Genomic DNA, 18022 nt, shown 5'->3' on the forward strand with positions numbered 1-18022 from the left:
ATACAGTTTTCATCAATACTTAAAATACATGGAACCCATGGTGTGATGGGGGATGGCAAACAAAGCACACACAACACAACACACAGTTATTATTAGCACTTTTTGTTCAGATTCATACATGGGTCCTAAATATAGGTTAACACCTGTCATGCAGAAAACTCAATGATACAGTTAGTTAAAATTTCAAGAGTAGATTGTTCCCACTTGGTTTTGCTGTCTTCCTTTTAAAGGTTGAAGGCAGTACAGGAGTCTTTTTGAGGAGAGGGAAGACATGGGGATTTGGGGTTTATTCTGTTTTTACATTGTTTGTTCAGTCAGTATTTATAAATGTCACTCCTGTCTATTGGCATTTTCTTCTCTCAAGATGCTGTAAATGAAATGCAATTGGTTTAGATGCCATTCAGAAACTCTAGGAATAAATGTCTACATATATCCCACACACAATTAAGCATAGGCATTTCTCTTTTGAATACCGAATTAAATACCCTCTTGTCTTGGTGCAGGGGGATATTCATCATGAAAATAATTCAGTCAACTGTTTGCTATCAGTTGTAACCAGATTGGTGTGAGTGGCCCAAGAGTAACCTCTGCTGCCATTGGACAGTTCTGCCCAAAGAATTACTTCACAAGGAACATGGTGGAGAATGAAGAATTGATGCAGTTAAAAATAAGGAAATTGCCTAGTGAAGAAAAACACAGCAACAACAGAAAACCTCTGATTTTTTCCCTTTTTTTCATATTCAGAAGTCCCTGGCAGAGACAAATGCAAGGCACCATTGCCCAGGTTCTTTGATTAAACCATACAACATTCAGTAGAAATTGTACTATTAATGTGTGATGTATAATCTGTAGCCAGGATGTAATCATATTTCAGTTTACACTGGACACCATACTGCTTTTGATTGAGAAAAGTTAATTTATACTCCACCAACCTTTTGGGTATGCATGTGTGTGCATCCAGTTGCTCCAGGCTGCAGCTAAATGATACAGTCTAGACTTCATGTAGTTCATTAGATCAATATCCTATCTACTTACATGGATGGAATTTGCAATGTCCTCCAAAGTCCAATTTTATTTCTTTCACCTCTCAGATTAAACACTGCCTTAAAGGTTTGCTTGATGGATTACTCCGTTTTATCTGATGATGGTCTTCAAGGCACATGTGGCAGTATATCTTATCCCATTACTAAAGATCATTAGCTACAGCATAATTGCCTCTCTATGACACATAATAGTTTCATCTATTATTATCGTTCCTGTCCTGTAATTCAATTTCATGATTATGGTTTAACAAATCAAGGGGCACGACAAACAATATATTTTAGCTATCATTTAAAGTAAAGTCGTGTCGCTGACAAGATACATAGGGTGGTGCTACAAGATATTTTGTGATTTCGCTCTTTTTGGTTTACTAAATAATTCTTCTTTCTCTCTCATTTCCTAAGGCAGAAATATAGTGAATCAGGAAAAAAAAAAGCTATATTATGCCTTCATTGCATCCAGTGGGCTCTTGCTTTTTTAGGGGAGCATCTGTACCTTGCCAGGGGCTTTCCAAGCATTGAGGGTAGCCCTTGTTTCTAAGGGAACAGTGACACTTTGTAAGAGTGGATAGTTGGGATTTGCCTAAAGGACATCCATACCATAAAAATTTTCTCAACACCCTATCTCACTTGAAGCTTACAGGAGAAATCTCAAAATTCACCCCAACAATATCCCATAAAGAGAGAGAAGAGTAAATTGTGTTCTTGCCCTTCAGTCAATATCAAGATAAATATATATATATATGTATATATATATATATACATATATGCATACTGAAAAAATCTTTCTTTTTGATTTGAAAATATATGTTTTCAAGTACTCACTGAGCACCTACCATAGCCCAGGAAACTGATATCCTCTCACATCTTCAACTTATCAGAGATTTCACCTGCAACCATCTTTTGCAATAATGCTTAGGATTGATTGGGCAATTTCTCTGAGGCTATCAACTTTTGTCACTCCTTAACAAGCAGACCATTAAACCATTTCCCTACCTCTTACTCACTTGGTTTCATTGAAAAATTATTCTCAGTTCCAAAAACTGTAATGGATACTTTATCTCCTCTCTAGTGGCTGTTCACCAGAAAATATGATGCATAATTAAGAACTCTGGGGGGAAAAAGAGAGGGAAGAATTATTCCCATTATGTAGACAATTTTTAATGAATTTTATATTAATTTGAATTAATATGATTTAAAACTAATTACCAGAGAGACATTAATTCTAACACACCTAAGTAAACCCTGGTAGGAGCAGTGACCAGTGATTACTGGCTATCAGTAGTGTTGACACTGGTGCTTTGGAGGGAAGTGAAAACAAGTGTAATCAACCAGCCAGGAATCTTTTTAAAAGCAGATGAAAGCCCTCAAATTTGTTGAGGAATAAACGTGGAACTTGTTGCATAAACAGATATTGCATTTCCTTCCTGACTGCATTCATATTTTCTTCTTATGTCCAAGGAAAGTTTTAGGAAGGTACAGCTGAAAGGAAAGGTAAAATTCGTGAGAGTGGTTCTTGGATAATGCTTTTCTTGAAAAGCACTTTGTCTGGCCTTTGGAAAGTTTTTATTAGAGGCTTTTGCAGCAAGGCAATTAGGAGTACTAGGTTTACTAAGAAATGTTTACATTTCAGTCCCATACATGCTTATTTTCAAGTATATGTGACAAAGAATGACTTGTTTTGCCCAAGCTGTCACAAAGTTTGGGCATGACTTCTGTGCTTGGGTGCTTTCTGCCATCTGGTTTCCTTAGCCATGTGGGAGCGTGGCCAAAGCCCCTCGGGGCTCTGGGCACAGCAGGGGCCACCAGGCCACAAGTGCAGGCTGCTCTGTGCCAGTCCCTGCCTGCTCCGCTGGGGGTGGGGTGTCAGGGGCAGCCCTCTGTGACAGGGGCACTCGGTGTCGGGGCCCTTTGTGATGTGGGACACGGTGGTGGCCAGAGACCCTTGTGACATCAGGGAGACTCGCCCTGGCTCTGAGGGTATCTAAGGGGCACAGAGCCCTGGGGTGCCCAGTTCCAGGTGAGCCACTCTCTGAGTAGGAAGCATCTCCCTGGATCAGTCTTCACTCAAGGAAGACGGGAATTGTTCAGAAAATGAACAAAGATAAGAAGAACCCCAACTCCCAGCCTGCCCAAGGGCAGCTACTGAGCCTGCGGAGGAGGGCAAGAGGGAGCTATGAGGAAGGAAGGAGAGGCCAGTGGATGGGCCGGGCCAGGATCTTTGCCCTGCCAAGGGAGCCATCTCCATCCCACGCCTCCTCCTCCTCATCCTGCTCTTCAGTGGTGCCCATCAAGCTCCCACCAGTGCACCTCAGGCAGCCAAAGGTAGGATCTAAAAACCTGGAACAACTCAAGGTCCCACAGGTGCAGCTCAGTCAGCTGCAGGCAGTGCCAGAGGGCAGCCGGAGCCAGGCCCTGTCCCTCTGTGGGGACAGGCTGCCATCGCTGCCACCACTGCCACGGCTGAAATGGCTGACAGCACAGCCCTGCCTGATGAGCCCCAGGGACACTGAGGGCCGGGGCACAAAGCTGCGGAACACAGGGAAGAAGGGGCCGCAACCCTGCAGCCCCTGTCCAGGGCAGCCCTACAGCCCCATGCCCAGGGTGTTCCTGCCCCCGCTCAGGGTGGCTCAGGAGGGCACAGTCCGTGTGTCCCCGAGCTGGCAGCTGCTGCCTCTGCCATCCATCCCCTCGGGGGCTCGTACTGTGCAGCGTGACCTCAAGGATGTGGCAGTGGATAAACAGGATGATGACACCGAGCTCTTCCGAGGGGACAGCAGAAGTCACCAGGAGCTGTCCCAAGTAGAAGAGGCCAGAGAGCTCTCTTCCACTGACAGCAACACTGAACAGGAACTGTCCCCAGATGAAGAGGCCATTGAGGTAATTCCAGGGGACAGCATGATTGACAAGGAGCTGTCCTCAGAAGAAGAGGCCATTGTGGCCATTCCAAGGGAGAGCCCAACAGATGAGGAGCTCTCCGAAATAGAAGAAGACATCGAAGTGATGTCAGGGGACAGTGCCACTGAAGAGGAGCTGCTCCCAGTGGCAAAGGCCATTGTGGCCATTCCAAGGGAGAGCCCAACAGATGAGGAGCTCTCCGAAATAGAAGAAGACATCGAAGTGATGTCAGGGGACAGTGCCAGTGAAGAGGAGCTGCTCCCAGTGGCAAAGGCCATTGTGGCCATTCCAAGGGAGAGCCCAACTGTTGAGGAGCTCCCCGAAATAGAAGAAGACATCCAAGTGATTTCAGGGGATAGAGCCAGTGAAGAGGAGCTGCTCCCAGTGGCAATGGCCATTGTGGCCAATCCAAGGGAGAGCCCAACTGTTGAGGAGCCCTCCGAAATAGAAGAAGACATCCAAGTGATGTCAGGGGACAGTGCCAGTGAAGATGAGCTGCTCCCAGTGGCAAAGGCCATTGTGGCCATTCCAAGGGAGAGCCCAACAGATGAGGAGCTCTCCGAAATAGAAGAAAACATCGAAGTGATGTCAGGGGACAGTGCCAGTGAAGAGGAGCAGCTCCCAGTGGCAAAGGCCATTGTGGCCATTCCAAGGGAGAGCCCAATTGATGAGGTGCTTTCCGAAATAGAAGAAGACATCCAAGTGATTTCAGGGGACAGTGCCAGTGAAGAGGAGCTGCTCCCAATGGCAAAGGCCATTGTGGCCATTCCAATGGAGAGCCCAACTGTTGAGGAGCTCTCCGAAATAGAAGAAGACATCCAAGTGATTTCAGAGGACAGAGCCAGTGAAGAGGAGCTGCTCCCAGTGGCAATGGCCATTGTGGCCAATCCAAGGGAGAGCCCAACTGTTGAGGAGCTCTCCGAAATAGAAGAAGACATCCAAGTGATGTCAGGGGACAGTGCCAGTGAAGATGAGCTGCTCCCAGTGGCAAAGGCCATTGTGGCCATTCCAAGGGAGAGCCCAACAGATGAGGAGCTCTCCGAAATAGAAGAAGACATCCAAGTGATTTCAGGGGACAGTGCCACTGAAGAGGAGCTGCTCCCAATGGAAAAGGCCATTGTGGCCATTCCAAGGGAGAGCCCAACAGATGAGGAGCTCTCCGAAATAGAAGAAAACATCGAAGTGATTTCAGGGGACAGTGCCAGTGAAGAGGAGCTGCTCCCGATGGAAAAGGCCATTGTGGCCATTCCAAGGGAGAGCCCAACAGATGAGGAGCTCTCCGAAATAGAAGAAAACATCGAAGTGATGTCAGGGGTCAGTGCCAGTGAAGAGGAGCTGCTCCCGATGGAAAAGGCCATTGTGGCCATTCCAAGGGAGAGCCCAACAGATGAGGAGCTCTCCGAAATAGAAGAAAACATCGAAGTGATGTCAGGGGACAGTGCCAGTGAAGAGGAGCAGCTCCCAGTGGCAAAGGCCATTGTGGCCATTCCAAGGGAGAGCCCAATTGATGAGGTGCTGTCCGAAATAGAAGAAGACATCCAAGTGATTTCAGGGGACAGTGCCAGTGAAGAGGAGCTGCTCCCAGTGGCAAAGGCCATTGTGGCCATTCCAAGGGAGAGCCCAACAGATGAGGAGCTCTCCGAAATAGAAGAAAACATCGAAGTGATAACAGGGGACAGTGCCAGTGAAGAGGAGCTCCTCCCAATGGCAAAGGCCATTGTGGCCATTCCAAGGGAGAGCCCAACAGATGAGGAGCTCTCCGAAATAGAAGAAGACATCCAAGTCATGTCAGGGGACAGTGCCAGTGAAGAGGAGCTGCTCCCAATGGAAAAGGCCATTGTGCCCATTCCAAGGGAGAGCCCAACAGATGAGGAGCTCTCCGAAATAGAAGAAAACATCCAAGTGATTTCAGGGGACAGTGCCAGTGAAGAGGAGCTGCTCCCAGTGGCAAAGGCCATTGTGGCCATTCCAAGGGAGAGCCCAACTGTTGAGGAGCTGTCTGAAATAGAGGACATCCAAGTGATTTCAGGGGCCAGTGCCAGTGAAGAGGAGCTGCTCCCAGTGGCAATGGCCATTGTGGCCATTCCAAGGGAGAGCCCAACTGTTGAGGAGCTGTCCGAAATAGAAGACATCCAAGTGATTTCAGGGGCCAGTGCCAGTGAAGAGGAGCTGCTCCCAGTGGCAGAGGCCATTGTGGCCATTCCAAGGGAGAGCCCAAGAGATGAGGAGCTCTACGAAATAGAAGAAAGCATCCAAGTGATTTCAGGGGACAGAGGCAGTGAAGAGGAGCTGCTCCCAGTGGCAATGACCATTGTGGCCATTCCAAGGGAGAGCCCAACAGATGAGGAGCTCTCCGAAATAGAAGTCATCCAAGTGATTTCAGGGGACAGTGCCAGTGAAGAGGAGCTGCTCCCAATGGCAAAGGCCATTGTGGCCATTCCAAAGGAGAGCCCACCTGATGAGGAGCTGTCCGAAATAGAAGAAAACATCCAAGTCATTTCAGAGGACAGTGCCAGAGAAGAGGAGCTGCTCCCAGTGGCAAAGGCCATTGTGGCCATTCCAATGGAGAGCCCATCAGATGAGGAGCTGTCTGAAATGGAAGGAGACATCAAAGTCACTTCAGGGGACAGTGCGAGTGAAGAGCATCTGCCCCCAGTGGCAAAGGCCATTGTGGCCATTCCAAGGGACAGCCCAACTGATGAGGAGCTGTCCAAAATAGAAGAGGACATTGATGTTTGTCCCGAGGACATCAAATGTGACTTTGAGCTATCTGAATTGGGAGAGGCCATCAAGCTCTTCCCACGGGCAAACAACAGCGACAGGGCCCTGTCCCCAAGTGAAGTTGACATTCACTTCTCTCCAATGGGCAGAAAAGATTACAAGGAGGTGTCCCCAGCTGAAGACAACCAGGAAAAGGAGCCGCCTCAAGGGGAGAGTGTCAGTAGCAAAGACCTGTCCCAAGGGGATAAAAATGAGGATGAGATGCTTTCCCTAGAAGACATCATATGTGATATAGAGTTGAGGTTTGGGGAAGACAGTGATGTGGAAGAGATGTCCCCAAGGGAACAAGATGATGACAAACAGCTCTCCCATTGGGAAGAATATGAGGATAAAGACCTCCTCCAGTGGGATGAAGACGAGGATAAAGAGCTCTCTCTTTGGGAAAAATATTATGACGTAGAGTTGACAAGGAGGGCCCTGCTTGGTGGCATGGATAATGATTCAAGTTCATCATCTGAACTGCCAGATCTGCAGCAGGTATCAAGACATCAGAAGGTGCTGGAATGGCTGGAAGCCCATTTCCCCACCAATTATGGGGCTGAAGAGGAGGTGGAGAACAAAGCTTCCAGACACCAAAGACTGTCCCATCTGAAACGGTGCCAGCACAAGGTGAAGGCCCAATGGCAGGAGCTATTGGATGCCATGTCATGGCTTCTGTCCAGTGACAATGACAAGGCACTTGCCAAAGGGAAGCCCTGCGGAGCTGAAAAGGTGTCCCAAGGGAAAGTTGCCATGCAGGACAGCATCTGGCATAACCCCTTGTACCTGGTGGATGATGAGGACCCCCTGGAGGGACCCAGTTGTTCCAGGCATGTGGGCGCAGAGCTGAGAGCAGAGTCGGTTTGTGCCCTGCCCAGAGCATCTCCTGCCTTGTCGAGTCCCACGGGCACCAAGCTGGCAGCTGCGACCCCAGCCAGAGCTGCCGAGAAGGAGTGGCCCCCTGAGCCTCTCAGTCTAGAAGGCAAAAAGGCAGCAACTCCTGTCCTCAGTAAGGAGAGGACATCACCAGGGACACCAAGCCCACTGCCTGTCCTGTTTGATACGCCAGCCAGCAGCCAAGCTCAGTACATCAACGTCGATGTGACCAGTGGGAGCCTGAGCGAGATTGTGCTGGAGCTCCAGGCACTGAGGCAGCATCGAGAGGCATGGGATGCCCTGGAAGGCTGGATTGCTGCAGAAAAGGAAGCAGCAGGCAGAGGCAAACGGGAAGGGAGCCTGTTGTCTGCCCCGCACAGTCCCCTCAGCCCCCGGCCTGACCAGCTGGGAGCCCAGGCTCTCCACAGGCAGCCGGCTGCCCTCAGAAAACGTCCCTCCCGCTTCAGGCGGGCGCTGCGGGCGCTGCAGGGGCTGTTCCAGTGTTCCTGCCTGAGGCCACAGACCGAGGAGTAAAAGTCAGGGCACCGAGAGCAGGGATTGCTCCCAGAGCCTCCCTCCCTGCAGGACCGCGGCTCACACGACACTGCCAAAACTACTGGGAGTTGAGTTCCAAACAGGAGGAGGAAAATGAGCACAAAGTAGACAAGAACAACAAAGAAGATGATGAAGAAAATGAAGATGATGATGACAAAGAAGACGGAGAAGTCAACAAAGACAGAGAAGACAAAGAAGAAGACGAAGAAGAAGAAGAAGAAGAAGAAGATGGTGACAAAGAAGATGGAGAAGTCAACAAAGAAGAAGACAAAGAAGAAGAAGAAGAGGAAGAAGAAGATGAAGAAGACAATGACAGAAACAAAGAAGAAGCAGAAGAAGAGGAAGAATACTTTAAAAAGGCATAGAAGAAGAAGAATAGCAATAGGAATAAGAATTTTAAAAATACATAGAAGTAGAAGAAGAATTTGGAAATATAGAAGTAGAAGAATAGTAGGAATTTGAATTTTAAAATGCATAGAAGATTAATAAGAATTTTAATTTGAAAATTCAAAGAAGAGGAAAAGAAGACTAGTAAGAAGTATAGAAGAAGAGTAGTTCAGAAGCCATAAATGAAGACAAGATCTAATAAATAAATAAGATTTCCAAATAATTTGTATTCATTACATATTGTATGTTTACATTACAGTCTATGATATAAAAACATGAATGCACAATATGTTGTAATTAGAGGATATTATTCTCAAGAAATTACCAGAGAAGAATGGAACTATTTGTTACTGAAGAATTTGCATATTTTTTCTAATAATAAAGGAAAGAGTCTCCGGATTTCATTTCCTGTCTCTTGGAGGTACTGAGGTATTTTCACACTCCATGGCAGGGAGTGCCCTGTGAGCAGTGAGTGCTCAGCCCACAGCGGGAGAATTCCTGGCTGGGCCAGCAGGACAGGGCTGGTGCTGCTCTGTCTCCCTCAGCTGACCTCAGTGATGGAGTGTTCCATCATGTAAGCACTATGGAGGTAGAAAATGTAAAATTTACCATGTCCCAATTCCTGGGCGACAGATTTTATAAGCAATCTCAGAATTTCAGCTTCCAGAACTGCTGAAGAAGTTACTTGCAAACCTGGGGATCCCAGGCCTTTCATTACCTTTAGTTTTAAAGTTAGCTTCCAGACACATTGTCTGAGAGTTCTACTCCAAGAGGGAGTTTATGGCAGCTCCATAAATCACATTTTGTGATTTCACTCTTTTTGGTTTACTAAATAATTCTTCTTTCTCTCTCATTTCCTAAGGTAGAAATATAGTGAATCAGGAAAAAAAAAAAAAAAGCTATATTATGCCTTCATTGCATCCAGTGGGCTCTTGCTTTTTTAGGGGAGCATCTGTACCTTGCCAGGGGCTTTCCAAGCATTGAGGGTAGCCCTTGTTTCTAAGGGAACAGTGACACTTTGTAAGAGTGGATAGTTGGGATTTGCCTAAAGGACATCCATACCATAAAAAATTTTCTCAACACCCTATCTCACTTGAAGCTTACAGGAGAAATCTCAAAATTCACCCCAACAATATCCCATAAAGAGAGAGAAGAGTAAATTGTGTTCTTGCCCTTCAGTCAATATCAAGATAAATATATATATATATGTATATATATATATATATGCATACTGAAAAAATCTTTCTTTTTGATTTGAAAATATATGTTTTCAAGTACTCACTGAGCACCTACCATAGCCCAGGAAACTGATATCCTCTCACATCTTCAACTTATCAGAGATTTCACCTGCAACCATCTTTTGCAATAATGCTTAGGATTGATTGGGCAATTTCTCTGAGGCTATCAACTTTTGTCACTCCTTAACAAGCAGACCATTAAACCATTTCCCTACCTCTTACTCACTTGGTTTCATTGAAAAATTATTCTCAGTTCCAAAAACTGTAATGGATACTTTATCTCCTCTCTAGTGGCTGTTCACCAGAAAATATGATGCATAATTAAGAACTCTGGGGGGAAAAAGAGAGGGAAGAATTATTCCCATTATGTAGACAATTTTTAATGAATTTTATATTAATTTGAATTAATATGATTTAAAACTAATTACCAGAGAGACATTAATTCTAACACACCTAAGTAAACCCTGGTAGGAGCAGTGACCAGTGATTACTGGCTATCAGTAGTGTTGACACTGGTGCTTTGGAGGGAAGTGAAAACAAGTGTAATCAACCAGCCAGGAATCTTTTTAAAAGCAGATGAAAGCCCTCAAATTTGTTGAGGAATAAACGTGGAACTTGTTGCATAAACAGATATTGCATTTCCTTCCTGACTGCATTCATATTTTCTTCTTATGTCCAAGGAAAGTTTTAGGAAGGTACAGCTGAAAGGAAAGGTAAAATTCGTGAGAGTGGTTCTTGGATAATGCTTTTCTTGAAAAGCACTTTGTCTGGCCTTTGGAAAGTTTTTATTAGAGGCTTTTGCAGCAAGGCAATTAGGAGTACTAGGTTTACTAAGAAATGTTTACATTTCAGTCCCATACATGCTTATTTTCAAGTATATGTGACAAAGAATGACTTGTTTTGCCCAAGCTGTCACAAAGTTTGGGCATGACTTCTGTGCTTGGGTGCTTTCTGCCATCTGGTTTCCTTAGCCATGTGGGAGCGTGGCCAAAGCCCCTCGGGGCTCTGGGCACAGCAGGGGCCACCAGGCCACAAGTGCAGGCTGCTCTGTGCCAGTCCCTGCCTGCTCCGCTGGGGGTGGGGTGTCAGGGGCAGCCCTCTGTGACAGGGGCACTCGGTGTCGGGGCCCTTTGTGATGTGGGACACGGTGGTGGCCAGAGACCCTTGTGACATCAGGGAGACTCGCCCTGGCTCTGAGGGTATCTAAGGGGCACAGAGCCCTGGGGTGCCCAGTTCCAGGTGAGCCACTCTCTGAGTAGGAAGCATCTCCCTGGATCAGTCTTCACTCAAGGAAGACGGGAATTGTTCAGAAAATGAACAAAGATAAGAAGAACCCCAACTCCCAGCCTGCCCAAGGGCAGCTACTGAGCCTGCGGAGGAGGGCAAGAGGGAGCTATGAGGAAGGAAGGAGAGGCCAGTGGATGGGCCGGGCCAGGATCTTTGCCCTGCCAAGGGAGCCATCTCCATCCCACGCCTCCTCCTCCTCATCCTGCTCTTCAGTGGTGCCCATCAAGCTCCCACCAGTGCACCTCAGGCAGCCAAAGGTAGGATCTAAAAACCTGGAACAACTCAAGGTCCCACAGGTGCAGCTCAGTCAGCTGCAGGCAGTGCCAGAGGGCAGCCGGAGCCAGGCCCTGTCCCTCTGTGGGGACAGGCTGCCATCGCTGCCACCACTGCCACGGCTGAAATGGCTGACAGCACAGCCCTGCCTGATGAGCCCCAGGGACACTGAGGGCCGGGGCACAAAGCTGCGGAACACAGGGAAGAAGGGGCCGCAACCCTGCAGCCCCTGTCCAGGGCAGCCCTACAGCCCCATGCCCAGGGTGTTCCTGCCCCCGCTCAGGGTGGCTCAGGAGGGCACAGTCCGTGTGTCCCCGAGCTGGCAGCTGCTGCCTCTGCCATCCATCCCCTCGGGGGCTCGTACTGTGCAGCGTGACCTCAAGGATGTGGCAGTGGATAAACAGGATGATGACACCGAGCTCTTCCGAGGGGACAGCAGAAGTCACCAGGAGCTGTCCCAAGTAGAAGAGGCCAGAGAGCTCTCTTCCACTGACAGCAACACTGAACAGGAACTGTCCCCAGATGAAGAGGCCATTGAGGTAATTCCAGGGGACAGCATGATTGACAAGGAGCTGTCCTCAGAAGAAGAGGCCATTGTGGCCATTCCAAGGGAGAGCCCAACAGATGAGGAGCTCTCCGAAATAGAAGAAGACATCGAAGTGATGTCAGGGGACAGTGCCACTGAAGAGGAGCTGCTCCCAGTGGCAAAGGCCATTGTGGCCATTCCAAGGGAGAGCCCAACAGATGAGGAGCTCTCCGAAATAGAAGAAGACATCGAAGTGATCGCAGGGGACAGTGCCACTGAAGAGGAGCTGCTCCCAGTGGCAAAGGCCATTGTGGCCATTCCAAGGGAGAGCCCAACAGATGAGGAGCTCTCCGAAATAGAAGAAAACATCGAAGTGATGTCAGGGGACAGTGCCAGTGAAGAGGAGCTGCTCCCAGTGGCAATGGCCATTGTGGCCAATCCAAGGGAGAGCCCAACTGTTGAGGAGCTCTCCGAAATAGAAGAAGACATCCAAGTGATGTCAGGGGACAGTGCCAGTGAAGATGAGCTGCTCCCAGTGGCAAAGGCCATTGTGGCCATTCCAAGGGAGAGCCCAACAGATGAGGAGCTCTCCGAAATAGAAGAAAACATCCAAGTCATTTCAGGGGACAGTGCCAGTGAAGAGGAGCTGCTCCCGATGGAAAAGGCCATTGTGGCCATTCCAAGGGAGAGCCCAACAGATGAGGAGCTCTCCGAAATAGAAGAAAACATCGAAGTGATATCAGGGGACAGTGCCAGTGAAGAGGAGCTGCTCCCAGTGGCAAAGGCCATTGTGGCCATTCCAAGGGAGAGCCCAATTGATGAGGTGCTGTCCGAAATAGAAGAAGACATCCAAGTGATTTCAGGGGACAGTGCCAGTGAAGAGGAGCTCCTCCCAATGGCAAAGGCCATTGTGGCCATTCCAAGGGAGAGCCCAACTGTTGAGGAGCTCTCCGAAATAGAAGAAAACATCGAAGTGATAACAGGGGACAGTGCCAGTGAAGAGGAGCTCCTCCCAATGGCAAAGGCCATTGTGGCCATTCCAAGGGAGAGCCCAACAGATGAGGAGCTCTCCGAAATAGAAGAAGACATCGAAGTGATGTCAGGGGTCAGTGCCAGTGAAGAGGAGCTGCTCCCAGTGGCAAAGGCCATTGTGGCCATTCCAAGGGAGAGCCCAATTGATGAGGTGCTGTCCGAAATAGAAGAAGACATCCAAGTGATTTCAGGGGACAGTGCCAGTGAAGAGGAGCTCCTCCCAATGGCAAAGGCCATTGTGGCCATTCCAATGGAGAGCCCAACTGTTGAGGAGCTCTCCGAAATAGAAGAAAACATCGAAGTGATAACAGGGGACAGTGCCAGTGAAGAGGAGCTCCTCCCAATGGCAAAGGCCATTGTGGCCATTCCAAGGGAGAGCCCAACAGATGAGGAGCTCTCCGAAATAGAAGAAGACATCGACGTGATAACAGGGGACAGTGCCAGTGAAGAGGAGCTCCTCCCAGTGGCAATGGCCATTGTGGCCAATCCAAGGGAGAGCCCAACTGTTGAGGAGCTCTCCGAAATAGAAGAAGACATCCAAGTGATGTCAGGGGACAGTGCCAGTGAAGATGAGCTGCTCCCAGTGGCAAAGGCCATTGTGGCCATTCCAAGGGAGAGCCCAATTGATGAGGTGCTGTCCGAAATAGAAGAAGACATCCAAGTGATTTCAGGGGACAGTGCCAGTGAAGAGGAGCTCCTCCCAATGGCAAAGGCCATTGTGGCCATTCCAAGGGAGAGCCCAACTGTTGAGGAGCTCTCCGAAATAGAAGAAAACATCGAAGTGATAACAGGGGACAGTGCCAGTGAAGAGGAGCTCCTCCCAATGGCAAAGGCCATTGTGGCCATTCCAAGGGAGAGCCCAACAGATGAGGAGCTCTCCGAAATAGAAGAAGACATCGAAGTGATGTCAGGGGTCAGTGCCAGTGAAGAGGAGCTGCTCCCAATGGAAAAGGCCATTGTGGCCATTCCAAGGGAGAGCCCAACAGATGAGGAGCTCTCCGAAATAGAAGAAGACATCCAAGTGATTTCAGGGGACACAGCCAGTGAAGAGGAGCTGCTCCCAATGGCAATGGCCATTGTGGCCATTCCAAGGGAGAGCCCAACAGATGAGGAGCTGTCTGAAATAGAAGAGAACATCCAAGTGATAACAGGGGACAGTGCCAGTGAAGAAGAGCTGCTCCCAGTGGCAAAGGCCATTGTGGCCATTCCAAGGGAGAGCCCAACAGATGAGGAGCTCACCGAAATAGAAGAAAGCATCCAAGTGATTTCAGGGGACAGAGGCAGTGAAGAGGAGCTGCTCCCAGTGGCAATGACCATTGTGGCCATTCCAAGGGAGAGCCCAACAGATGAGGAGCTCTCCGAAATAGAAGAAGACATCCAAGTGATTTCAGGGGACGGTGCCAGTGAAGAGGAGCTGCTCCCAATGGAAAAGGCCATTGTGGCCATTCCAAAGGAGAGCCCACCTGATGAGGAGCTGTCCGAAATAGAAGAAAACATCCAAGTCATTTCAGAGGACAGTGCCAGAGAAGAGGAGCTGCTCCCAGTGGCAAAGGCCATTGTGGCCATTCCAATGGAGAGCCCATCAGATGAGGAGCTGTCTGAAATGGAAGGAGACATCAAAGTCACTTCAGGGGACAGTGCGAGTGAAGAGCATCTGCCCCCAGTGGCAAACGCCATTGTGGCCATTCCAAGGGACAGCCCAACTGATGAGGAGCTGTCCAAAATAGAAGAGGACATTGATGTTTGTCCCGAGGACATCAAATGTGACTTTGAGCTATCTGAATTGGGAGAGGCCATCAGGCTCTTCCCACGGGCAAACAACAGCGACAGGGCCCTGTCCCCAAGTGAAGTTGACATTCACTTCTCTCCAATGGGCAGAAAAGATTACAAGGAGGTGTCCCCAGCTGAAGACAACCAGGAAAAGGAGCCGCCTCAAGGGGAGAGTGTCAGTAGCAAAGACCTGTCCCAAGGGGATAAAAATGAGGATGAGATGCTTTCCCTAGAAGACATCATATGTGATATAGAGTTGAGGTTTGGGGAAGACAGTGATGTGGAAGAGATGTCCCCAAGGGAACAAGATGATGACAAACAGCTCTCCCATTGGGAAGAATATGAGGATAAAGACCTCCAGTGGGATGAAGACGAGGATAAAGAGCTCTCTCTTTGGGAAAAATATTATGACGTAGAGTTGACAAGGAGGGCCCTGCTTGGTGGCATGGATAATGATTCAAGTTCATCATCTGAACTGCCAGATCTGCAGCAGGTATCAAGACATCAGAAGGTGCTGGAATGGCTGGAAGCCCATTTCCCCACCAATTATGGGGCTGAAGAGGAGGTGGAGAACAAAGCTTCCAGACACCAAAGACTGTCCCATCTGAAACGGTGCCAGCACAAGGTGAAGGCCCAATGGCAGGAGCTATTGGATGCCATGTCATGGCTTCTGTCCAGTGACAATGACAAGGCACTTGCCAAAGGGAAGCCCTGCAGAGCTGAAAAGGTGTCCCAAGGGAAAGTTGCCATGCAGGACAGCATCTGGCATAACCCCTTGTACCTGGTGGATGATGAGGACCCCCTGGAGGGACCCAGTTGTTCCAGGCATGTGGGCGCAGAGCTGAGAGCAGAGTCGGTTTGTGCCCTGCCCAGAGCATCTCCTGCCTTGTCGAGTCCCACGGGCACCAAGCTGGCAGCTGCGACCCCAGCCAGAGCTGCCGAGAAGGAGTGGCCCCCTGAGCCTCTCAGTCTAGAAGGCAAAAAGGCAGCAACTCCTGTCCTCAGTAAGGAGAGGACATCACCAGGGACACCAAGCCCACTGCCTGTCCTGTTTGATACGCCAGCCAGCAGCCAAGCTCAGTACATCAACGTCGATGTGACCAGTGGGAGCCTGAGCGAGATTGTGCTGGAGCTCCAGGCACTGAGGCAGCATCGAGAGGCATGGGATGCCCTGGAAGGCTGGATTGCTGCAGAAAAGGAAGCAGCAGGCAGAGGCAAACGGGAAGGGAGCCTGTTGTCTGCCCCGCACAGTCCCCTCAGCCCCCGGCCTGCCCAGCTGGGAGCCCAGGCTCTCCACAGGCAGCCGGCTGCCCTCAGAAAACGTCCCTCCCGCTTCAGGCGGGCGCTGCGGGCGCTGCAGGGGCTGTTCCAGTGTTCCTGCCTGAGGCCACAGACCGAGGAGTAAAAGTCAGGGCACCGAGAGCAGGGATTGCTCCCAGAGCCTCCCTCCCTGCAGGACCGCGGCTCACACGACACTGCCAAAACTACTGGGAGTTGAGTTCCAAACAGGAGGAGGAAAATGAGCACAAAGTAGACAAGAACAACAAAGAAGATGATGAAGAAAATGAAGATGATGATGACAAAGAAGACGGAGAAGTCAACAAAGACAGAGAAGACAAAGAAGAAGACGAAGAAGAAGAAGAAGAAGAAGAAGATGGTGACAAAGAAGATGGAGAAGTCAACAAAGAAGAAGACAAAGAAGAAGAAGAAGAGGAAGAAGAAGATGAAGAAGACAATGACAGAAACAAAGAAGAAGCAGAAGAAGAGGAAGAATACTTTAAAAAGGCATAGAAGAAGAAGAATAGCAATAGGAATAAGAATTTTAAAAATACATAGAAGTAGAAGAAGAATTTGGAAATATAGAAGTAGAAGAATAGTAGGAATTTGAATTTTAAAATGCATAGAAGATTAATAAGAATTTTAATTTGAAAATTCAAAGAAGAGGAAAAGAAGACTAGTAAGAAGTATAGAAGAAGAGTAGTTCAGAAGCCATAAATGAAGACAAGATCTAATAAATAAATAAGATTTCCAAATAATTTGTATTCATTACATATTGTATGTTTACATTACAGTCTATGATATAAAAACATGAATGCACAATATGTTGTAATTAGAGGATATTATTCTCAAGAAATTACCAGAGAAGAATGGAACTATTTGTTACTGAAGAATTTGCATATTTTTTCTAATAATAAAGGAAAGAGTCTCCGGATTTCATTTCCTGTCTCTTGGAGGTACTGAGGTATTTTCACACTCCATGGCAGGGAGTGCCCTGTGAGCAGTGAGTGCTCAGCCCACAGCGGGAGAATTCCTGGCTGGGCCAGCAGGACAGGGCTGGTGCTGCTCTGTCTCCCTCAGCTGACCTCAGTGATGGAGTGTTCCATCATGTAAGCACTATGGAGGTAGAAAATGTAAAATTTACCATGTCCCAATTCCTGGGCGACAGATTTTATAAGCAATCTCAGAATTTCAGCTTCCAGAACTGCTGAAGAAGTTACTTGCAAACCTGGGGATCCCAGGCCTTTCATTACCTTTAGTTTTAAAGTTAGCTTCCAGACACATTGTCTGAGAGTTCTACTCCAAGAGGGAGTTTATGGCAGCTCCCTAGAAAGGGGACTGTGGAGGGAACTCTTTTTATGTCCAGGAATTTATTGTCTTTCACAGATAACTGATAATTATGAGGGGGTTTTCTCTTTACAAAAGTTTTTGTGGGTGGTTTTTTTTGTTTTTTTTTTGTTTTTGTTTTTGTTTTTTTTTAGTGAAATATCAATTACCTCTAGAAAGGAGAAGTGAGTTTTCTTTCTGAGACTGTACTGCCTTAATTTCCCTTAGGGCTCCCAGTAGGATTCTTATATTTCTATCCAAAAAATCCCAGACAATACTGAGGTTTTCTGATTGTGTGCACATGCAGTGTCTTTTCCTCAGGGGTTATATTAGACTTCCTGCACTTGAGTAGTTCCAGGTGCTACAGTAGAAGTGGTTATGCTCATTCTAATAAATGGTAACATAAAATCGATCCTCAAGGCCAAGGACTTTCAGATTGTAGCCAGTTTCCCACATTCAAGGATGGATAACTTCAGCCTTCCAAAAAGTGAGCTGTTGCAATCATTCCACTGAGGTGCTCTGTGAGATGAAGAGAAGAAATTAAGCCATTCCCAGTTAAGAGGAGAGAATGGCATACATTTTTGCAAAATAAAATCAATCATCTCATGCACCTTCACATTAACATCTAATCAATTATTATAGTTTCACATAATAAAAAGAAATTTATTCTATCCAGTAAATGTTTGTTAATGTTGGCAATATTGTGGAAAGAGACTCTCATGGATAGTTTTCCAAATATTGAAGTATAAAGCAATCGGATATCTTATGTGACTTTG

The 18022-nt window shown here is 47.8% G+C and overlaps 1 protein-coding gene across 1 annotated transcript; it reads left to right on the forward strand.

The window, feature by feature from the left end:
• The first annotated feature begins 3134 nt into the window (after positions 1 to 3134).
• LOC136363881 (titin-like) lies at positions 3135 to 8494 on the forward strand. The gene is made up of 2 exons (XM_066323349.1): positions 3135 to 8104; positions 8203 to 8494. The coding sequence occupies exons 1-2, from the start codon at positions 3135 to 3137 to the stop codon at positions 8492 to 8494; spliced, it is 5262 nt and encodes a 1753-aa protein (XP_066179446.1).
• Positions 8495 to 18022: the final 9528 nt, after the last annotated feature.

Source organism: Sylvia atricapilla, chromosome 7 (assembly GCF_009819655.1).
Source record: "Sylvia atricapilla isolate bSylAtr1 chromosome 7, bSylAtr1.pri, whole genome shotgun sequence".
Lineage (NCBI taxonomy): Eukaryota > Metazoa > Chordata > Aves > Passeriformes > Sylviidae > Sylvia > Sylvia atricapilla.

Bases quoted from the DNA above. Each gene is read 5' to 3' on its own strand.
- LOC136363881 (XM_066323349.1), top strand. From the start codon at position 3,135: ATGAACAAAGATAAGAAGAACCCCAACTCCCAGCCTGCCCAAGGGCAG. The intron at 8,105-8,202 runs GTAAAAGTCAGG...CTGGGAGTTGAG, and splicing joins CTGAGGCCACAGACCGAGGA to TTCCAAACAGGAGGAGGAAA.